A 24779-nucleotide genomic window follows, 5' to 3' on the forward strand; every position below is an offset into this window, starting at 1 on the left:
TGTTGGGAAAGATTTGTACTGCTTATAAATATCCAACCACTCGTCAGTTATTTCGTTATTTGATCATTGACTTTCCGCATAATAGAAAAAAAGTGTCGGTTTTGTTAAATTCAGTTGAAGTAAAACGTTTAAAGAGGCCTGGTAAAATAATTTTATAATTCATACAATTCAACAAAATTTTAAAAAAATTAAAATTTTAACCCTCTTAGTGCTATCCTTCTTCCTGGGTTACTGGCGAGAAATGCGGAGGGTATTTTCATAAAATGTAGCAACTTGGAAAAAAAACAATACAAAGCTATTTTATTATATATCCATAAGCAGTTTTTTTTAATTATTGAGGTTAAACTGGTTAATCAAAAAAAATATTTTTCCGTTTACTGAAAAAAAATATATCAATGTAATAAGATATAGCAAATTAATTAATGTACTATGTAAGAGCCGATATATCGGCCCGCCGCACTTTTCGCCCAACCAGCAAAAGCCGATATATCGGCCCGCCGCACTAAAAGGGTTAAATATTTGTATGAAATAGCATGGAGAATATGCTCTGCCAAACGGCAAATTTAAAATTCTGGAAAATTCGCCCAAAAAGCTATTTTTATCATTGAACAGAGTTCACGAAAGTTCCAGCCAATTTGCACTTTATAAAATCAATTTTGTAATTCTATGCGACCTTCTTCTTCCTTCCTGTAGAATCCTTCGTGAGGAGATTCCATTCCAAATATAGTACCAGCAACTGAAATGAAAATCATGAGCATCTTAATACACATGAATAGCACGAACTGCCTTGTGACTTCTTATGCCCAGCAACATAAACCACGTTGTCCTGAAAAGCCGACAAAACCCTTCAAAATAAGAAGATGCCATGCTATATCAAGAGGTAGAACACCTCAAATCCAAGGCAAATGATTTTTTCCCTTTGTGGAATTCTCCCACTTTAAGTGCACTGATTTGGATTTAGGAATAAGAAAGACTTGATGAAAGGATCGTAATTTAAGGGTAGGTATGAATACAAGTATGATGAAGAGTCTCGTCCGGAGTGCAACTCTATACGGTGCGGAAACATGGACATATACAAAGGAGGACGTGAACAGTTTGGAGGCCTTCGAGGTTCGGCTGTGGAGGAGAATGGAGAAGGTGAAGTGGACGAACAGGAAGAGGAACGGCGATGTGCTAGACACGGTTGGTGAGGAGAGGAAACGTCTTTACGAGATTTGAAGGAGACGAAAGGTTTGGATGGAGGGAGTACTGAGAGATGTAAAAATATTTGCCGAAAGGAACAATGTTTGGTGAGTGAAGGATGGGAGGGAAAAGAATAGGATTTATTTATAAACTGAAAGGGAGTAGGCCTTATTTTGAGGGGAAGAGGGATTCACTCTGAACTGGCTCAGCTAACTCGCGAAACGCTCCAATTAAATGTACCGGAACCAATGGAATACTATATTAATAAGTGCAACTGCGGACGACTTCGTAAAGATTCACTGCCCCCGCTGGCTACGTCATGATTATTTCCCCGAAAAAGATACAAGGAAGTCATTCCTTATGACTAAATATTTTGGCTGCCGGCATTTTTCTTTGAGATTGAGATTAAGGGTTTGTGAACTTTATACGCATCCACCATATCCATAAGCCTGAGATCTCACAAATTATATAGTTCTTAAATACATGGTTTTTGCCTCTGAAATGTGAATTAATGAAAGTCTCACAAAGAATTCCGATACTTAACCTCTTTCCAATTCTGGTCAACTATCCTACACCAGCTTTACCTGGATATTTATAAGCATGTTCGAGAGGAAAGTTTTACTACTTTCGTTATGAGAAATGCTAAATGCATGAGCATGAGTAATACTTCACTTTTAAAAGCTTTAGATTGCATCAAATTGGACAAAATTGTTGTTTTGAATGTGACTATAATTCATAAAAGCATACCACCATAGTGAGGTGTTTATGAAAACCCTTTTATCTTATTTATTATTTGGTGGCCTCTATCAAGGTTATCATTTTACATAGTTTTATTCTGCCCAAATCGTTTCCGGTTGCCATAATTTAAAGGAATTACTTTTACAACCATATTATTTTAATCCGATTGATAAAATTTTCGCATAGGAATAAATCGCTAAGTTCGAAATAGAGAGCTTTTCAGGTGCTTTTAGGAGTATGTAAGGGCCGTTTCTGCTTTCCTACCTCTTTAATTCATTTGCCTCTCGTCTTGGGTGCGTTGAAAAATCACAGGCTATGGCGGCACAGGTTTCCCTAGAATGTTTGTCCAGAATTGGACGTTAAATGAGAATTTCCCGCAGCGGAGAAGAAGATTACTCGCTCTACTCGCCCCCTACAGTCCAATCAGAAGCGGCAAAGGATTGCCAATAGCACCCGGTGTGTTTCTTACGCTCACACGAACTTCACAGTCTTTACTCTGCGTGGCTATTTACAGAGAGTTGGGAAATGGGAGAGAGGGAATTGAATCCTTTGCATAGTTGGCGCTATCAAAGGCGCGATCTTCGTTAATGCAGGAACTAGTATTAGAGTTAGCTGAGGGGTTAATGAAAGATGTACTTTCAGAAGAGAGCCGCTATCTTTTTCTATGCAGAACTAGATTGAGAGTTATCGGAGGGATAAATGATGTTTGGGTTATTTTATTCAGTGAGTCTCATCTATATCATAAAAATATTATTCAACTCTACTCTCCTCAATATTGTTCATATCCTTATGTACTCTCTACTGTCAGTATTTGAGACAAAAACTAGACAGTCATCAAGTTCACAGTCCCGCAAAACGCCACACTGTACTATTTTCGTGGTTTCTAAGTACTTTGTCATACTGATTTAACTTATATTGGGGATGAGGAACTTCAGAAAATACTAGAGTTTGTTGTTCTGGTTCTTCTCTTCTCTAGTTTTAGCGTTTGCCGTGGGGAGATACAACCGTCCACTAAACGTTGAGTTTTAATTATGTGTTGTTACGTCTAGTTAAAGTCCATTCTTATGGACATCATCTTGTAACATCGTACTGACAAGAGCATCATCTTCAAACTGCACAAAACATATTTACTGATCCGAAAGAAACCATAATATAAGAGCGATATTTTCCGAACGGATAGGTATAGGAATTCGTTTTCCCCAGAGCAGTAAAGGACTTGAATAAATATTTGATCGAACTCTGGCATTCAAATCTCTAATAAGGCGCACCTAATTTTTTTGTTTTCTCATTCAGGTAAGGAGCTGGTATCTTTACACGCCTATTGAAGCGATTTTCTGGGTTCCATTATTTCAATTGCATGTGCGATCATACAGCATTTTTGGTATTTCCTTCAAGGGATGAAGAAATTCCTGGATATCTCGCCTGAATCTGTTGAATTTATTTCTAGAAACTTAATATATTTTGCTCTCTTCAGACTAATTTCAAACTATTTTTCTATAGTCGATTCGAAATGTGATCCGCAATTAGTATCATATTGGAAAGAGTTCCTTGCCTACTTGAAATTATAATAAAATTTAGCCAACGGAATAAGTGGCAAAAACTATCAACGTCGATTATTCCAAAAAGTTGGATTGGTTTGTAAGCCTGGACAAGCTATCGCGTGGATACATTTTTTTCCCAATCAACCTTTGCTGTGTCTGCGTGCGTTCGTGTTTGCTTTTTGAGGATTGTGCTTGTATTTTCCGTGGAAGCTCGTGGGAAATATGAGGGTGAAGCGGAGTTCGTGGATAGAGCCGATGATGAAGGATGAAGGGTTGTTGAAGAGAGACAAAGAGGAGAATTGAGGCCAAACGGAGAAGAGGCCGTGGGATTTTTTCGATTGGATAGTGGCAAGTCGAACGATTGGAAGCAGGAAAGAGTGTTACTCTATGGACCGGATTCAATTCCTACCTGCGGTGCTGGCTTTCAGTGGGATTGAGAGTGATGTTTGGAGTTCCCTTCAAGTGCATTGCTCCGTACCTTGCCCTTTTAAAGAGCAGTTCATTTGTTGTGGATAATGCAACTCGTGGATTTCCTATAGCCTTTCACCCTACCTTGCAACGACCACTTTTCCTTGTTATTCTGACTTTTTTTTTGCTACCTAGTCCGTCGGCTGAATGTTATTATTAGTTCAAGTGGCTATGAAAGCAGTATTATCAAGTAGTTATGAAAGTAGTATTCAAGCAGAATAGCTTTCAAGTATTCTGAAGGCTGCCTAACATATTGTGTAGTAAAAAATAAATTCAAAATTTTCAGCCAAGATATCGTGAAAGTTATTCATACAATAAAGGAAAGATCTAAAATTCGGTGTAGCCGTAAATGTAATTCGACGCCATGCGCGCAATCAAAATGGTGGGGATAAAATGTTATTAATCGTATTGTTGATACTCGCTCAAAGCTCTTGCTTCCATACTGTGAGTGATATGATTCCATATGATTGATACTTTTTTGAATGAAACTCGATCATTGCGGCGAATTTATTCATCTTTAGTTCCTCACCCATATGCCAATCTTCCATTATTTGTGAAGTAACTGGGGAAAATTACAACTCTTTCCCCATACGAGGAATGCTGCAAAACGGTCATGACATCACTTAAGTTTCCATATCGTACATGCAAAAAGTGATGGAGAAATGACGTGCACTGCAATAAATAGAATAAGTTTTTTCTTAAAAATTAGCCATGAAAATATTTATGCATCTAATAAAATAAAGCTTTAATCGTAGAGAATACGCCTTTGAAAGTTGAAATGTCTACGATTATTCAGAGTCCATTTTAAAAACAAGGTAATATTCTCTTTGTGCATAGCATTAAATAAACGAAACCCATCTAAAGTGCAATCAGTACGATTTCTAGATCCCTTCCATCACTGCACATTACGTAATTCAGCGTTTCCGTGGTAACTCCAAGTGCGTCCGGCAAAATGTTTGCGCTGCCATACCTCAGTAACTAAGGAGTTGTGACCCCTTGTTTATAGAAAAAAAAATGTTAAAAGTTGTCTCATTTGCCACCTCCTGAAGTATTGCAGATTTTCCCTGAAACGCTCTGAACACTAGCGCTTCAAATTGCATGTATCGAATGTACTCTTGTATCGATCAATACCTCAATTGTAATAGACGGACTCGTTTGTTGTAACTTTTATCTGGTCCATAAAATATACATCATCGAATTAATTTTACCACCCTGTAGTGTGATAGAATGAATGGCTAGGCTCTGAAATGTGCCTTCGACGTTGATGAATCGATCGGGTGCGATGTGGCAACGGGGTTTCCTTTCGAAGCGTGAGTAATTAATGCATGGCGCGCCAAAGAAAAACCGCTCAGTCGTTGAACTTTGAAAATGTTAAGTGGAGAATGATCAGAAACCACTCTGCTCTGGGAATAACGCCATGGCTCTTAACAATTACTAATAGGGTGCTTAAAGCTTTCTCGCCCTTCCCACTGGGGAGCGTAGTCGGCGTTTCAGTTGCCAGAAGACTCATTTCTGGTAGATTTTTAAAACTTCTCCAGAATTACCCATCAAAGTATCTTAATGTAATTGAAAAATTTTATGTTCTAAATTTCCTTTTTGCTTACGCTGGCCTATATTTTTTTTATACTTTTAAACCTCTCTGAAAGCGTGAACTAACGAATGACAGAGATCATTTTTCTCCGAAGACGAAGTTCCATTAATAATTTAATAACTATAGTGGAGAATAGTGATAGAATTCAAAAACCTATAATTTAGAATTTTATTTTTTCTGGATTATAAGTGTGCGATCGGAGTTTTGGAGTTGCCGACTCGTTCCTACTCGTAAAAACGGTTTAAATGTGTATCTTTGTAAGTAGATAACAGTTTATTAGTGCCTTAAGAGTTGCAAAGAAATGTAAATAATTTTTCTATACTTTCATATCTCTCTCAGTTGTTTCAGATTACATGAGAATGATTTCTTGGACAATTCACATTCACTTATACCACTGTTTTTTTTACACAACGTGACCAGGGTTTCGATGAGTAATCATCATCTTCAGGCCTATGTTATGATGCATTTATCTTATTATTGTTACCTAGTTACCTAACGGAGGAAAAGAAGAATTTTAAAACGGACGTCAGAATTGGGGAAAAGGATACGTAAAGATATTCGATCATCAGAGTGCTGTCCTGACTTTCAATAATTTTGAAAATTTCCCACTGCTCTATAGAGTCTAATTCACGGCGGTCGTTACAGAATTTTAAAATATTAATTTTAAAATCGCTCCTATGTCAATCGCATATTAAGTCATTAGCAAAATTACTTTTATCATCTTTGTTAGCTAACTAGGTAACAGTAATAAGGTAAATACATCATAATTTAGGCCCGAGGATGATGATTACTCATCGAAACCCGGGTCACGTTATATAAAAAAGCAGTGGTATAAGTAAAAGTGAATTGTCCAAGAAATTTTTTCATGGATTACCACAAGGCTAAGAAAGAGTTAGTGAATTTTGTACATTGGAATGCGCGGTCCGTAGCCATAGTTTCGAAAATCTTCATTCTTTGTCAGTGATGTGCACTGTAAAGATATGGGAATGTATGAATATTAAAAAAAATCTCAATACATTTACTGCGCAAAAACAAATCGTTGCTGAACAATGACTTCCCGTAATAAACTCGACGTTTATGTAAAGCCAGGTACTATATAGTTTGGCAATATGTCCTGCATTGCTTCCCAACTTGAAATTTGAAATATCTCTTTTTCACTGAAGCTGTTTCTTTAGTGAATATCCTGGGGATGAAGTCATAGAGTCTGGTATTATCCGGAAGTTTATCGTAATTTCCTTGCAGTAAAGAGCTTTCCAAATGTGGAAAAGTAGTCATACTCTTCATCTTGGGACTCAACATGATTTGAAACGCAACCCTAGGTGTTCGCGATGGAGGAAGTTTTGTAGTTGCCGGCACTGTGATAGATCGCAAGCGTTCAAAAGTTAATATCAGAGTTCTTTCAGAATATTCGAAAACAAAGTTTGTGACTGGGGTGAAGATTCGCCGTAAAACTTTTATATTAACTTTTGTTCCACGGCGGACTTGGAAACTAGCCTAACCCATTGAAACTTCTATTTGTATTACATTAGTTTGTATATATTTATGCGCTTGGCTCTTCAGAACTTTCTCTTCGACAAAAATGTTGTGCTGCTAATTGCTCACGGGGTGAAAGTGAAGCAGAGTAATTGGAAGATGCCCCAACCTGGAATGATTAGTTTAACTCAGTCGCAGTGCTTTCTTATGAGCTTTTAGAATATGACTTGGAAAATATGATTAGTGGTTGTTGGTTGTGGTTTGCAAACTCATGGTCAACAGCTATGTGCAGCTGATTGTTTTGGAAAATGATTTCAAGCGTAAAATATATCACGTATCGCGGGCATGATAACGGAAGAAAAGTATAAAATTGTAGCCACGCTATATTAGCAGGAGGCATTTCATTATAATCAGAGGCTTGTTTTTCCTTATCGATTCCAAATTTAGAGGAAAATCCCAACGTAAAGTTGGGGTATAATTCATGTACAGGTTATTTATAGTGTATAATATTTTTCTGAGAAACTGTATGACTAGTATCTCAATGTGCATAGGTTGAATAAATGCATGTATTGATGCATAAGTGAAGAAGTGTTCATCTCGATGTTAATTTAAGAGAATATGTAATATAATCGAGTTTAACGCTCATATTGGTAATCGGAATGCCTGGATGGATAAGGAAATAACAGAGTAGCATAGCTTTGTCAATGTCAACTAATTGAAGAACGCTTAAACATAATTATTTTAAAGATCAACTCGAAATTTAAATTTTGGTTTACTAATTAATCTACGCGACATGTTAAAACAAGTCACCCTCATTGAAATTAATTGGAACTTTTTTTAAACTGCGGAAGCCATTTCGTGCGGACTTAAGATATTTAAAGCCTTGTATCTTTAGAATTTGGAAATAATGAGGAATATTATTTACAAATTGTATTTTTGATCATAAACAATAATTTTTATTTATCCATCAGTTTAAATTAGGTAGTTTCTCTCACTAGCTACAAAGAATGGACTACTCGCCGACAAATGAATTCGTAGGTAGCGTACGGCCGTTATGTGAAGAAGTGTTCATCTCGGTGTTAATTTAAGAGAATATTTAATGGAGTCAAGTTTATCGTTCATTTTGGTAATCTAAATGCCTGGATGAATAAGGAAATAACAGAGTAGCATAGCTTTGTCAATGACAGTAATATATTCCAAGAAAATGAATGGTTTAAGTAAATGAAAGGTCGTAGCACTTTTCCACAAGAATTTTTAATGCGTACAACGCGTTAAAAATTCTTGTGGAAAAGTGCTACGACCTTTCATTTACTTAAATATGTCTAACTTCCACCAATTGAAGCCTGAATCTGTTGAACTTATTAAAAATGAATGGTATTGACATAAACCTATGATCACTACGGAAATCCATCGTAGGCAATTTGTTTTCTTTCACATTGGATAAGAACGTGAAGTAGTGCTTTGTTCAAGATGCTATCAGATTGTATGTTTTCCTCTATAGGCTACGTATTCAATTTTTGTGCCGGAACCCAATCCTAAACACTAATATCGTAAACCCAAGCTTCATTCAAAGGGATTTCACATACCTTCCACTCATAGGATTATAATTCTTATTTCACTCCAGATTCTCCTTTTGATCCCCTTTTGAGTGCCATTGATTGCCCACATTTTTCATTCACTAAACGTGTGTATTTTACATAAAACTTCTATTCGTTGGTTGCATTACAAATATTTTACAATGTGAGAGTTTTTTTTAGATTACACATAAAATTCATGGAAATGCGAAGACCGCTATCATTAAATATTCCTCTGTGATTTTAAAAATGACTTTCCACAAAGATTTCTCATAAAATTCAGATTCCATTGGCATTTCACAAATTTTCCCCATCAGTTTGTTTCATTTCTCCCAGAAGATTGTCACTAGTAACATTTATTGAACTTTGGAATAAAAAATGCGTCATGAGAAAGTCCTCCAATTTTCTGCTTGTCGGAGGTATTATACATGGTTATTATTTTTGAGAGTTTATGATAAGTTTTATAATAATAGTAAGGTTTATTCCGCACATCAAAATTACATTTTAGATAACATTTGTTTTAGATTATAGGTGTCCGAGTGGAGTGACGTTTTGGGGTTACTGACTCGTTCTTTCTGGTAAAATGCTTGTAAGTCTGTATGCTTTTAAATTTAAGTAAACAACAGTTTATTAGTGCCGGAAGAGTTAAAAGAGAAATTTATATAGATTAGAGAAATTAGCTAATTTAAATTTTTTTAATGTCAATAAGAAAAACGAGCGTGATGCGCCCGCTCCCAGCGGGCTTCCCCCGCTCTTTTCAATGCAGGTCCACAGAGGGATAGGCGCGTTACTAATTTTAAAATGTAGAAAAAAAGGCAGGGTCTTATGTACAAATTTAATTGGAATGTTCATTTGCAAATTGAGGTCAGAGTTTACCTCTCGAACATTCCACCATAACCAATACACGAAAACAAAGAAAAGAGGGTGCCAGAGAAAGAGAGACAGAAAATGGTTCGCCATAGACTGAGTACGTGTTGAGTCAGAGACCTTTCCGTGTTAACTTGAAATAATATGTTGAAAGCGCGTTATATTGCAAAAAAATAATAATATGTATCTGAAACTAAATTGGTATCAATTAAATATCCTGAAATATAGGTTTGCTCTGCACCATAGAGCAAGTGCGTGACGTCAATATGGCGGATCGCCTCATCCCCTAAGAGAAATATCAAGGGCCATTTTTTAAAACCAATTTTAGGAAACAATAGCAATATTTAGGAAGTAATATGCCGTCGCATGTTCTCTGGTAAATTCTTTGCATTTTGGTACCTCATTTGTAGAGTTTTGTTGCGTATAAGTTGATAAAAAGGTATCTACACAGTAGAAATATATATAAGGGGATAAAACGTGAAATTGAGACAGTTGGCATTACTCTGAACTACAGCCATTTTACACATTCTCGAACAAAGATTCAAGGGATTACCTCGAATAAAAAAGGAGTCGATCCTCGCACCATTTATTTTTTCTCCGCTCCCCAGCTTATCCGCCGCCCGTGAGGATTTTGTCGTGGGAATGAAAGGAGAATCCAAGATTCGTCTCTCTTCTCAGTGTTTTCATTTGAATCGGCACTTGGGTGACGCGTCGGACACGTTCCCCACTTTTATTCGCCTCGTGTTGTTTTATTTTCTCTAATCCGTTAAAGGCCTTTTGTTTTTTTTTCTCGTTCTCTTCAAAGGGATTTCACGCACCAGTTTGAAACCCGATGCTGTGGGAAAGGGAAGGAGAGAGAGAGCCCTGCGGCCACAGCTTAACCTTGTCTCGTGTCGTAATTGGTAATACGGTTTCTCCCTTTGCGTCGTCCCTCCCTTCAACGTCAACCAGAAGAAAGCCCTAGCAGTGCTCTCCTCGATTATGTTTTCGTGTGGAGGTGGGAATTTCGGTTCATTTCGATGATTCAGTTCCTTTTATTCAGTTCATGAAGTGATCCGGTTCTTCAGATAGTCTATTAGTGAATTAATAGAAATTCTGTAATGGAGTTAAAAGTTATGTTTTTTCAAGGTTGATCATAACTAGAAGATGTGGAGACTGTCGGTTGCTGTTGTTAATTGGAATCTGGTGAACAAGACTCAGCGGTCAAATAGTTTAATAATATGTAATACAATTTCCATTTTTTTCAAGGTATGTTTTCCTTTTTGTGTTTGTTCAATTTGTTTAAATTGGGTTATTCTTCATAGTGTTTATAGTTGATATTTTCCGTTTTAAAAATATTTTTATGGAGGACATAGCAGCCCGGAAACAGTATAAAACTCCATTGGTGCGTGATTCCTTTTTTGTGTTTCTATTTTTCATACATTCTGTTAATAATCAATAAATGTGTGGCAAATTACGACAAAGTGGGTTGAACCGAAAGTATTGGTGTCTAATATATGTTCGTGTGGGATCCAAGAGTGCTCAAATGGCCTCCTGTTAATTTTATTCTATTATGTGAATAGTTATGAAGCCAGGGTCGTCATGATATAAAATTAAATTAAACCATCTACGATTTAGAATTTATAGGTTTTGCCTATTTTTTATTATGGGTTTTTAGGATCAAATTTTACCTTTCATGCGTTATTGTTTGGGTTTTCAATGCTACTTTTGCGCCCCTCTGAAGGTCGCCCGTGAATGCCACGACACCCACTGTATACCTATACGCTCATAGAACCAAATCCACTAATGGTGGAACAAAATTTATGAGTCCGGTAGATTGTGTAAAGTGTATCGTAGTTTACGGAATAATTTAATGTATTTTTATGATTTAACGCGGATTTCTTATTATAAAAAGATTTTTTGCGTGTGTTGAAGCCTAACATCAATTATTTTCAGGATAAAGTGCCCCGTCAGTGACCACAAATTCTTTGAAATACCTACGTATGTAGTTGAAGTTTATTCGGGATTGCCACCGGATAAGGTTCTCCATCTCTGCCGACGTTTCGATGGCCGAGTCGTCCATCGTCATCAGGGCTTGATGACGATGGACGACTCGGCCATCGAAACGTCGGCAGAGATGGAGAACCTTATCCGGTGGCAATCCCGAATAAACTTCAACAACATCATACGCCGGGAAAACCTCAGATCTTTCTACCTACGTATGTATCTCATTTATTTTCTTCTTTTATTCACCTTTTTTTAGGTTAGACCCTTATGAAGTATCTCTTTTTATTGAGTTCAAAAAACTAAACAAAACAATACGTGCGTACTTCATTTCAATCATAATCAAATCTATTCTAGTACCGTAGGGCTAAACATCATTTCGAATAATAAAAAACGTTCTTTTAAGCAAACAATCTATGGTTTTTTCAAGTGTGGCTTTTATTAGAAGAGTCGAAATTCCAATTGATCCTAATGCTTGTAAATTCCCCTTCTGAATGCTCGATTCTTCCACGCTAATTCCCACACATTCTTCATTTGAAACGATTTGGATTTGAAAGTTTGTTTATTAATAACGAAAACCGTTCATTATGAGCGATTTGAATCAGGGGCTTAGGCAAGGGGTGGGCTTTGGGGGCTTCAGACCCACGTTATTTATTACAGTACACCTATTTAGGAGGCCACTAACCCATGGGCATCACTGACTCTCCATTTTTCGTTGTATTTAAATTGCTTAATTTCTGCCAATAACAAACGACGAATTGAACTTTCATTATTATGCGGAGGAAATATTTAGGTGACTTAATGATATGTATGATTTTATTATACATTGTAATGTTATACATTGTAAGCACGCCCCGATGCATCTTTCTAGCTAAGTTCCTGATTTAAATTGAAATCTGTGATTCGATTCATTCCAATGAATCATTCATTTTAAGGATTAATTCATGAACGACACAGCCTCAGGGAGGTTGGCCCGTTCATACTATTTAACTGACCTCCCTTACGTTACGTGTTGATACTCGTTTTGGGGTACGGGGTCTTCATTCCTGCTGGAAGCGGTCTGGAGAACATATCCACAGGCGGAATAAGAGTAATGGGGATCTTGTTGTCGGGCTTCTATCGCGCGGAACATGTGAGTCAGCGGTCGGGTAGCTTGGCGTGCGGGGACCAAATTAGCGCATGGTGTCAGTGAGACGAGGCGTGTGTCGAGGCTCCCTGTGTGTTATCGGTGACTTCGCTGCGTTGTTTATAAGACAGGTTTAGCCTAGTGGCCCGATTTCTTGTCACAGATTGCAATTTGATCCAGTAAAGCTATTATATAGGCCAGAACTACACCACCTCACTCACGTAGTGGGTGGAGTAATTCTGATCAGGCTGTGGACCGAGCAAATCCTTAGATATCCTTGTGAGGGTGTAGGTATTCCGCGATCAGTGGCGTAGCGAGGGGGGTCCGGCCCCCTCCTTGTACCTTGTACTTAGTTCCCTGTCATTCAAAAATCTTCCCCCTGGTTTTGGACCACGCCCCCCGAACGAAATTCATGGCTACTTCACTGTCCGTAATGATGGTTTTTACGAGCTGTGGCGCTAGAGAGTATTTTTGAAGTTTTTCGCTAAGCGCGTTAGGTAGCTATATTAAAATTATAAAATACATGGTCAGGAAATCGTCTCATCCATCACATCACCACACTCTCCCAATCGTCACTCTCGTTCAAAACTCGCATTTCCATACTGTGGTTATCGCCTTTATTTAATGGCACCCGAACATTGCGGTGAATTCATTCACCTTAGTCCTGTCCACGAAGGCAATCTCACGGATAGTTCGTGGTTGGTTCTCGGAAAGACGTCATAATTACGGAATGGGCTATCCACTAAGGTTCATCCGAACTTTCCGACACGGAAACTAGTCCGAGAGCGGCCGAAACGGCGGACGGTCTCGGAAAATGACTTTCTGTTTCTCGGAATCGGAAAGTGATGTGCCAGCTGGTTAGTTATGGAATACTTATACCGCGAAAGTGGGGCTGCAGAAGCTGGTAAGAAATCAGAAGTGATGTGCAATACTGGCACGGTATGTGTACTTATTATGGGAAATGAATGATTATGTACAGAGTTAGGCATTAAATAAAGTTACAGGCGAAACCAGTTGAAAGCATCATGCAGGGGCGCAGCTAGGAATTAAGCCTATGGGGGGTTTCAGGCACAAGTAATACTGGGGTGTCTGGGGGTGTGGAATACCCGCCAGGGTAAGCGGGGAGGTGCCGGGGCACTCCTTCAGAAACATTTCAAGATAAACAGATCAAAATGGTGAGTTTTACGGCTTTCGAAGGGATATTTTATTAATATTTACACTATTCTGTAAGTAATATGAATCCAATTAAGTAAAACGGATTAAACTTAAAAACGTTTCTGAGCTCTAGGGGGGGTTTTATCCCCCAAACCCCCCCCCCCTCGCTGCGCCACTGGCATCAAGCAGTTAATTTAGCTTAGTTAAGAGCATAAAAGCGCTTCCGAGTGAGGGAAACGGAATCGGAGAAGGCAACGGAAAGTTCGATTCCGAAATCTCGGAAACGAGGAGACGTAATAACTGGATAGGGCTCCAGTTCCTCACCTCTGCGCTACCATGGTTACAGTTAATCGCATTGGTAACTTGGACAAATTACAACACTCTCCCCATCCGGCCTCATGTTCATAGGACAAAAAATACTCCCCTTCCACCTCCTGAAGTATTGCATATTCCTTCTTAATCACTCTTTACAGTGTATGCGCAACTGAAAAGAGGAGAAACGCCGTGAGGAGAGGAAATGATGATTGAAAAAATTTGAGTACGAGTTTTCAAAAGCCTTTGCCTTAATTAAATTGCAATAAGTAGTTATTTGTATCTTTATCAAAATGTAAGTTTGTCGAATATAGAAGTTTATGGCAGTTCATAAATTGCAAATTATTAATAAAAATATGTTCGAAATGGTATGTCATTACAATAAAAAAATGGGCAAAAATTTATATGCAAGGACTGACCTTTTTTATGTTTATGCGATATGCTACTCATCAAAAGACTTTTAAAATAAAACTAACTGTGGCAGGCGACTTCTAAAATACTTATTATTGTCCTCAAAAGAACCTTTTTATGGAAAATTTCTTTATTCAATGGCATTAAGCCTCATAAAAAAAAAACATTTTTGCGTCCCATATTTATTAAAGTTTTGCCTCTAGCTTGTCATTGATCTTTCTGTGAATCAAATGTAAAAATATAGTTGCGGGGACCGTTTATACGACATCAATATTGGCAAAGTTAAAATATCCTCCATTGAGAAAGCAATTTTTCGGTCTTACTTGGGTGTACACTCTTAATTTTAAGCATTTATGTTGGCCCTTACATCTCTCGGCCTCTATTGTGGCTGTTTACGTGTGCCATTTGAGTGACATTTATTCCAGAGTACCATTTTTTGTAGAATTAGTACAAATAATAAAATGGCTTAAAAGGTCGCGTTAGTACAAATTTGACCCCATTTATAGCGTAGGTGCGTGAAAATTACAGATTATGGCTTAAAAGGCCACGTTGTAAGCACAGAGCAATGGAGACTGTTATGCTAGGTGTAAACCTCATAAATTCTGATAAAACACAATGAATTTTTCTTTGCTATTTTGCTGCTTCGCAACTGCGAAACATTCGCAATAAACTTGAACTATACCAGAAAAAAGCCCCCGTATCCTCTTGAATTTTTTCAAGTAAATCACAACTCAGGACATCTATTCCGCCCATAGTCTCCCAAATGTTAATTAGTTCATATAGGCTCGTGGAAGCTAAAAATACAATATAGACAAACATTTGGAATTATGATCCTTCAATTCCAATTAAATTTACGCTGCCTCTTCCATAAGTCTATCCTATGGCTTTCCTTCTTCTAGTTTTTTCATGTTGAATTGATTGCATTGATTAAATGTTTGTTTGGTAAGTTTAACCGTTAAAAAGAACGCATATCTAAAGAAAGCACACAAAAAATACTAAAAATTGCTGTTTCCAATGAAAAAAATACTAAAATTATTCAAGAAAAAGAAAAAAAGGACAAAATGTCATAGATATTAAAAAACATAATCTTTCTGATATTTACTATCTACCAACGTCTTAAAATTAGTATTTAAGTTTCTGCTAACACAAACAACACACTATACATGTCTGAGTAGTGCCTTTTTGATCTCGAGTCCAGTTGAAAACTACTCGCGAGTATCGAGTCGAGTTTTGTTGGGTCATTTCTGAATCTGACAATATGAGAATGTATGCACCAACTTATTCTCATTTTTCCTATCCCCTAGTGAATTTCATATTCTGAATACTTAGCTTGATGTAAAAAGGAAAAGATGGTGATGAATGTAATTGTCCCCGAAAATTCTGAGATGAATAAATATTAATGTGTCTTGGAGAGTTCCATAATCACAATTGAAATGAATCTAATATAGTCTGAGGTTTCAGAGATGGAGTGGAAACGTGAAATAATGAAAATGAAAAAGCAGGAGCAATTTCCACAATTTTAAAATCTATTAATACTACTGGTTTCGCTTTTCATTCGAAATGAATTTAGTTAGATTTCGTCAATTTTGTTGGTACATATATATCCAAACTGCTGAAAAGAGCTCTGTGTAAAAGCATTTGCAGCATTGTAATAATGTTTCATGATAAGGCCTCCTGTCGGCAGATTCCTGGTCTTACTAGCCTCGACACCTCTGTAACCGAAACTGCTCGACTCGACATTCGTAATACTACTCGAATAGCTCGAGTCGAGTACCAACTAATCAACTCCACTCGATTTTTCGAATACCTTCACATCCCTACAACACACTACACACACAATGCGAACAGACGCGCACAATATTTGTTGTTATTGTAAACTGGCTGGAAGTGGTGAACTGGCCTGCGGCGCTTGAAATCATGCGAGAACTACTATTTTTCGATTTAAACCCTCACTGTGTTGTGTTATAATTTCTCTTCTCTTTAGTAGACAAACTATGCCGCTTCTTGGCTCTCTTTGTTCTCTGGGAGGAAGCATTTATAGAGGCGCTCATCAGATGACTTCCATGAAAAAAAAATTTTAGCTTTTGAAAATAGAAATGCCATCAGGTAAAGGCGGTATATTATTTGGCAAAAACTCCGCTGACGTTTAAAGTAACACTAAGCGTCTTGCTAGCGGAGTTCGTAAATTATTTCCTGATTATTTTTACCTCCAATTAGGAAAATACCGGCTCGTAATTTTATCGAATGCGCGTACATTTCAGGGAGGAATATATTTTCGAGGTCCCTTCCATAGAAATCCTACTTCACTGATTTATGTGTGCGCCCCAAAGTAATTGGCTATTTCACCTCCCGACAAAATCCGCTCTCACACTTAATGACCCAGTCGGGTCCGCGAAATCCCTTTTGGTATATCTGGATTTTGAGCATGAACATATTTATTTCCTCTCTCCAATGTATGTGTTGATCCTTTTCAAATTTATGCATCGAGCTCGTCTGTGCTGCTACTGCTGCTGATGTGTCATGGCGTATTTTCCCTTAAAAATAAATTCCCTTTTATGGTTTGCGCTCGTGTCGGTGATCGAGCAAATCGATCGAAAAAAAATTATGGTTATGAGTGGAGATATGAAATCGCTTCGAAATTCTATCCAATCGGTTGGAATAAGGTATAAATCTATTAATCATCTTATCGGAATTCATCGAAACCGAAATGTGTGAAATTTTAATTTCCCAACATTTGTTTAAGAATCGTAACACCAGACATTCGATCATATTGATATGAAGGCATGCGAAAGATGTATCGGTCAATCTTTCAAGAAAATATTCCAATCGTTACAAGTAATTTACTAAACTGTTATTGACATTAATTTTACGCAAAATCTAAAGCATAATTTTTAAAATGTATTTTCAGCGGTTATATGCTAAAAAAAGGGACTATGGGTAAGGAAGTTTTGGAAGAATTTTTCTAGGTCGGTCGATGCAGTCCAAGATAGTCTAATTCACTGCATTAGGGAAGATGTTCTCCCAGTTAATCCTTAATAGTTAATCAGAATATGGTGCAAGTTATACTGCCATCTTTCTTCAGTTTGGGAATACATTGTGTTCCTTGCTATTTCGTGCCCTGAGTTAAGTGCGGAGTCACCTAAAAACGATCAACCATTAAATTGTGGTCAGTACATTGCATAACGAACTCAAATCCTGTGCAAGTAAGCATTCATTGATTTTTTTATTATTTGTGTTTTTTTCAAAACTTAGATATTTATTTTGATAAAAATGTACACAGTCGGCATAGTACTCTTTCCTAAGAAAAGTCACTCAAAAGAAACTGTATTATAAGGGTAAAAAGGTTGTTGCTGCAATAATTGTTGCAGTAATCAAAGGATATAGGACTGATTAGTCTGTTAGTCTTCGTTTTAGGTCCATTTGAGCCCTGATAGCAAGGATAAATAGATTAAACGAGGAAAGCCATTGTCGGAGAGATTCGAGATGCACTTACAAAATTTTAATCTTAAAATCCCATGCGCCAAACAATAATGTAAAATCTATGTTCTGATATTTTTAGAGCTTAATTGCGACCGATTGATAATAAGCTCTAGCAAGCAAAAGATTGGTCGTGATTAGAGTTGAATATTTGCAATAATATCTCATTTCTCCGTGTGACTATTATGTCTCGTAGAGCCAATTAAGGCAGTGCTATGATCTCGTTTCCTGTGACCCTATTTTATACATTGGTTTCATGAAATCTGAGAGGGAATATTTCATTTTGAACTATGAAAAAAGAGGAAGTATATGTGAATTATTTCTTGTCAATTACGGTTTGAATGATGAAATTTTACAGTTCACTTGGTTGTATTTCACTTCCTTATATCGATAAGTGTTTGTTTAAATATCAGCGTGGTGCTTAATAGCTGGTACATCGTAACCGCTGCCTATATTGGAAAAAGTTTTCCGGGTTAAAACGCAGTTAAAACGCAAATGCCACTTAAATGCAAATTATTAGCTCTCCGAAAATACCATTGAATAAAAGTTATATCACTGTGATAAGGGTAATACGTATTATTGTTTCATATTGTCAAATAGCTTCTCTAATCTATCCCAAAATAGTATCCAGAACGAATGCTGCAGTAATTAAAAGTATAGATGGTGTCAAATATGCAGCAATGGGATGTAAATGTCTTATTTTTCGCTTTTTAATTTTTAATCTCAGCTCTTATCATAGAGTAGTGATTAGAGTTATGAGGTTATTGATAAACCAAGACAAGGTTAACGCCCAAAATTATTAATCTTTTAGTGAATATCATCTAGATTACTCATTGAATACATCATGGGTCACGTAATTTGGGAATCCTGCGCTACAATCATAACCCTATCGATGGTGAATAACCGATTATTATTGATCTAGCGTTTTAGTAATGTATGAATTCCTGCGAAAATCCGATCAACGGATTATTTTTTCATTTTGAGGGCTTACTTTTAATTTTATTGGACACAATTGGGAATGAGGGGCTGTCATGTTTCCACTTCCGCCGGTGCTCATTTTTCTCATACCTGTGATATATTCATGCGTTTGTTTAGATATTTTCTTAAATTATTTGTATGTAAATGCCTATTTTTATGTTCTGGGTTATCACTAAAGAGTGGTGCGTGGTGGTGGTGTGTGGTTTTGGACATGGTTTAAATGAAGACAGATTTACTTACAGTGTAGAATTTTTAAAATTGTTTTTCGAATTTGTCGGCAAAAACAGTTTTTTAGATGATCAATACATTTCAATATGTGCAGCCTTAGTTACTAGAGAAAAGAAGAAACTCCGCGTCAACCTTACAACCTTACCGCCTACTCCTAACGGATCGCGCCAAGAGGACCACGGTTTAACGTCCCATCCGACGGACAGGTTCCTGCATTTGAAGTGCCCCTACTATCTTCTTATGAATTAATGAAACCGCACCATTCTTTTATTACAAACTTGCATAAACCTTGTGTGTATTTTAAAAGCATGCCTTAATTTTTAAATAGTATTCTTTTTAGGTGTAGTTGTCGTGATAGAAAACCTCATTTAGACATGGGGATTGGGTTGATGTGTTGGCTTTCCAACTAGTGGACTCGGTTTCAATTTCCGGCGGTGGCAGAGTGTTTTAAGAGACTTCCAGATCCCTGCTTGAGCGTTGTCTGGAGATCAAGTTAAGCTCAACACTCCGTCCATTTGATGGAACGTTAAGCCGTGGTTCCCTTGGCGCCTTTCGTTTAGAGCAGGCTGATGCCGACGCCGGGTTTCTCTCCGTGCTTCCTTATAAACCCTTCATGGTGCAAATGGCCTCAGGTAACGGTAGCCTCCTTTAAATGCCAAACCTTCATTTCGAAATTCCATGAAGACTGGTCTCTGGCGACTTTTCTTCTTCATCGAATAATGTTGCGTACACTGTGTTTTTACTGTTCATAAAGGCGTTCTAATTGATGTTGCCGTAAATTAGATCTCCTCGATAACCTTAGTAACCCCAAAATCCATGGTATCCGTTCTCGTTCGTCGGAATTGCTTCACCGCTGGCGATGCGGCCGTGCGAAAGGTAGGAGGTCACGTCAGAAGGTCGCGAGTTCACGTGCCGAGTGGAGATCGCTGGGTGAGAATACGTATCCCGGCGGGATATCTCCGTCATTTTTTTCCGGCTCTGCCGATCCTGCAATGCCGTGTGGGAAGCGTTTCAAATGATTTACGCCCACAATCGGATGGGCTGCTCAGCGGCGAATCCCTCTGGGCCTCCCGCCCTCTCTCCAGCTTACGCCCTCGCCGTGACAGACTGGGGCATTTATCCACCTCCTCAAATATCCTTAGCGGAATGTGTTTACTAATTGACGGACCGTGGCTCAACATGAAATAATGTGGAATAAAGTTCCACCAACCCTACATTTATTGCTCGCCATTTGCCATTTATTTCAAGTAATCTTTGATGATACTACTTGTAAATTTGTAATTAATCTCATTTAAGATTTCGACTTCCGAAATTCTTATCTCACGATATTCAAAAATGAATCCCTTATGCCAAGTTTTATATTACACATTTTTTAGTTCCTAAAATCGAATTAGTCGCCGAAATGTCGAGTTCTACAGAGTTGCTGTGATATCTAGAACAACCAGATTGTTGAGTAGCGTGGAGTTCCTGCGATATCGTGGCTTGATCAAATCTGATGGAGATTTTTATCGTGAATTTTTCCTGTTAAATTTCTCAGGAATCAACGATTCCTTATCTTTTCAGTGTTTTTATTTAAAAATAACTCCCATACGAAACCACTTTTCGAAATTTACTTGATCTTTGATATTACTCGAGTACCTACCCTGTTATTTCAAGAAACCATCGAAGTTACTTCTTGTAAATTTGTTATAAAACTTTGTTATTTCTTAAAATGCTCTTAAAAAAATGTTGGCTTTGTCGTCATTTATGATGTGCTTGCAATTTATACATCAAAATTCGGACACAGAGAATGTGGAATATTCAATCCTTATAGTTCCGCCGGGGATGAATATTAAGGGAGCACTTTTCCAGCTATTTAAGCCGACGGAACCGGTATTTCCATGGAACTAGCGTGACCTAATTTAATTAAAGCATTAATTTGTCAATAAGTCTAAGGCAGTCCAGTGACGAACATAAATGTTAAAGTAATCATGATTACGAAGATATAAAGAACATTATATCGGTTTTCTGTAGAAACGACCAATATAATTTAGCGTCATGATCATAAGTCAACAATCTAGGACAGGAACTCTTATCTCCAACGACTAGCCTCAGTAAAATGACTGTTTCAGGATGCATTGTAACAAGAGGATAGAAATGAGATAATACCATTATCTCAATTCTAACCACTTGTTACACCACCCAATTGCTTTTCTCTTCCTGGTGGCACAATGAACGGATCCTATCTCCAACGTATCTGCGTTCCGTCATTTCACCGGCGACGAACAATAGCTTAAGCCAACAGTAAAATATCTATATTATAATAATGTTTAATTCCACGAATAACGTACAGAGGAAACTAACATTTCACAGCTTTACAATCACGCAATTAATCTATAATTAAAAACTATAATTTTTGTGGTTATTCTATTATATCCGTGAATTAGTCTCGCCAGCTAAACAAATGTGGCTATTTGCAGCAGTAGACACGGTTTAAATAGTTTTTGTACAATAGTATTAATAAAAAGATGAATAAAAAGTATTTTTACCAGCCAAAATGTAAAACTTTGTCCTTGTCTACGGTCTTTGCTCTGTGAAAATTTGACTCAAGAGTTCATTTGCCTGACAATCATTGAACCCAATCTCCTAATTTAAAAATCAATATCAGTGGGTGGAATTATACACAGTGGAACTTGGTTATAGCGGCATCGGCTGTAACGTCAACTCGGGTTCAACGTCACATTTTATACAGACCAGCCAAAATTGAACATTTTATGTTGTACGAAAACCCGTTTATATCGTCAACAAATATTGCGACGCTCGGGTATAGCGTCAAAAATTTTGCGATTCTTAGGTTGCAAAAGTGGTAGTGTGATTGTATTATGTCCCATAGTTCATAGAAACCATGTGTAGAAACATCAAATGCAAAAACAGGTCACAAGCTGGACGTTGAGCTGGTGACAGGATGCAACTCTTTTGTTTAATTGGTGTCTGGACATATTCCAATGTACGAGTAGAGTTCAATAAACAATGTTGTATATAGTAGAACATTCGCGTTTTTACTTTGTCCTTTCACTCAGATTTAAGGCGGCTTTTTTTTATAACGTCACTCGGATATAACGTTAAAAATCTTCTGGTCCCTTTGATGACGTTATAACCAAGTTCCACTGTATACCTCTCCGCAGTCATTCTTCTTGGATGCTCAGAGGTAGTCTTCTGTCAATTCTTTCATTTGAAGGTTCATTGATTAATCAAAACCTTTCTCCGGAGCCTTATTTCCTTTCCTGAGGAAATTCCCGAAGCTTTTCCTCATTTTCGAATTCCTGTCCATCCAACTCTCATTTCTATTTCGATTCCTGCCGCCAATGGTGGTTATTGGGATAGGCAGGTCGTTATTTCTTCATGGCATAGCTTTTTCTTCATGACGATGGAGTGTAGTAATATAAAATACCCAGGATTTCAATCTTTATGGTTAATGCCCTCGTTTCTTAGCCGGATCCATTCCCTCCGACAATAATTTCCTTAATATTGGCTTAAATCATAAACCGTAATAGACCTATCTCTCAAGAATTTCGCCGAGAAATAGACAAGAAGACTTGAGTGAAAGCGTGAATTACCTGAGGTAAGATGTCATTCATGTGTGATTGGATATTAAAAAAAAAAGATATAAGGCGGAAAGCAGGCAATTTAAAGACAATCATTAAAGTTTTGTAGTAATCATCGACATCTTTAAAAGAATCCAATTGTGCTAATGCCACTAAAATAATAAGTGAAAATCCTCATTTTGGGTATTTAACTAGGCCATTCCAGCTAGGCCTTAGTCATGATATATGCCCTATCTATTAGGTACTTACATTGCCGATATCATTAATGAAAAAGGGACGCACTTATTTTTTAATGCCATACCTTGTTCAAAAAGCCTCGGAAACCAGTTTCATTTGTATGTATTAGATAATTTTGTAGTTGCTAAGATAGAAATATTCAGCAAAATTTCGAGTTCTACAGTTAGTGCGACATCTAGAACCACCTTAGCTTGAGCAAAACTGATAGAGAATTTCATTATATTTTTTAATTTAACTTTCTAAGGAATCTACAATTTCTTATCCATACAGTGTATTTATGAAGGCATTAACTCCCTTACGAAACCACTTTTCGAAATTTATGTGCTCCTTGATGGCATTAGAATACCTATACTGTTATTTCACGTCACCATCGAATTATTGTATTCCATTATTTTAAATTTGTATCAAGAAGTTAGGAACCTCATTAAAGAATTCCGAAATTTTGATATCACGGTTTTCGAAAATGAATCCTAGATGTTAAGATAAAAAAACATGTTATCAATCCACCTTGAGTTCTCATGCCAAGTCAATCAATATCGGTTTAGATCGCATGTCCAAAAGCAGTACCTAATGACAGCGCCTGTAGCTTCGTTTTACTCAAAAGTGATTGCCAATTGGGAATAAGATATGCCGCAATTGTTTCCTATCAATCGCTGAAGTAATACTTGATTGGTTAATGAGACTACTCCCCCCTTCAAACGTATAAGAGTACCAGTTATTAGTTTTGTTCATCCCGATTAAATGTCTCTCTGGGCTGAATGAGTACCGTTTGCGAGAAATATGGGCATAGTGCATATTATTTCAACGTGTATTGGTAAAGTTTGCTGCATTTATACTAAAAAAATTAATGTAAAAGTTTACCTTAATATATGTAGTTACTCATTGTAAGATACACCCAAGACAAGATAGGGATTTTTTAATGTGATTGGTCAAAGGTGCTATAAGTAGAGCTAACGCGTGGACTTGCGATTGAGATAAATTATGAGACGGATGATGCAATAGTATAAAGAAATAGAGACTCATCAGTGGTGAAAGATGAGTTGTGATAATTTCTTTAATCTACATTTAATTCGTATTATCATCGTGAAATGATTATAATTGCCGGCCTCGGTGGCGGCGTCGTGAAGTCCTATAGCGGGTTCGAGCCCAGCCTGGGCAGGTTACCCCTATCCAGGGTATGGATGCTTGTGATTGGTCAGCGTTGTTGTTTTTAGATACCCTAGGGCGTTTTTTTTTATATTCCTATTTTCGGGGTGTTGAAGACAAATGAATATCAGCCACTTTTGACCACTGAAGTGAGTCATTTTACGAGTTTGGTCGTTATGAATAGAGCACCATATCTTTTTTATGACCTGCTCTTCTTTATTTTATATTGTGGTCAACGCACACAAAATTATTCGCCATTTTCATCTTTTTTTACACTTTTACATTCCCAGAAGTCGTTCATGTTGATGTATGCATACTTTATGGTAAATGCTTACAATCGTTAAAAATTGCTATCACCAGCAGAAATTGTATTCATGTTTGATGTTATTTATCTCTCAGAAATAAATATTCAATTTTCTCGTGTAAAAATCATGACAGTGTTCTCGCTTTAAACAGAAGCGTTCGCTCCTTTGATAAAATCATGAAGGATGAGCGTCGCGGTGAAGTTATCAATTCGTTTCCTCGGCATTTTCTTCTTCTTTCTCGTCTCGGGAGACAATTCATTTTCGCCAACCTATTGCTACTCGAGAGAACTCGAAGGAAAGACTTGCCGAGCGCTTCCGAGCGAATTAAAAAAAGAAACTGTGGCCACTTCACATGAAAAAACTCTTCGTTTTTTCTCTCTCTCTCCCGGTCGGGGATAATTCC

General features: G+C 37.3%; 1 protein-coding gene across 1 annotated transcript in view; it reads left to right on the top strand.

Annotated features, from left to right (window-relative positions):
* Positions 1-1064: 1064 nt before the first annotated feature.
* LOC124161370 (tubby-related protein 4) overlaps positions 1065-24779 on the top strand; it is a 65820-nt gene continuing 42105 nt past the window's right edge. The window contains exon 1 of the mRNA XM_046537684.1: positions 1065-1182. Within this exon, the coding sequence (XP_046393640.1) occupies positions 1065-1182 (118 nt within the window). The remainder of the gene's footprint in view (positions 1183-24779) is intronic.

Source organism: Ischnura elegans, chromosome 6 (assembly GCF_921293095.1).
Source record: "Ischnura elegans chromosome 6, ioIscEleg1.1, whole genome shotgun sequence".
Taxonomy (NCBI): domain Eukaryota; kingdom Metazoa; phylum Arthropoda; class Insecta; order Odonata; family Coenagrionidae; genus Ischnura; species Ischnura elegans.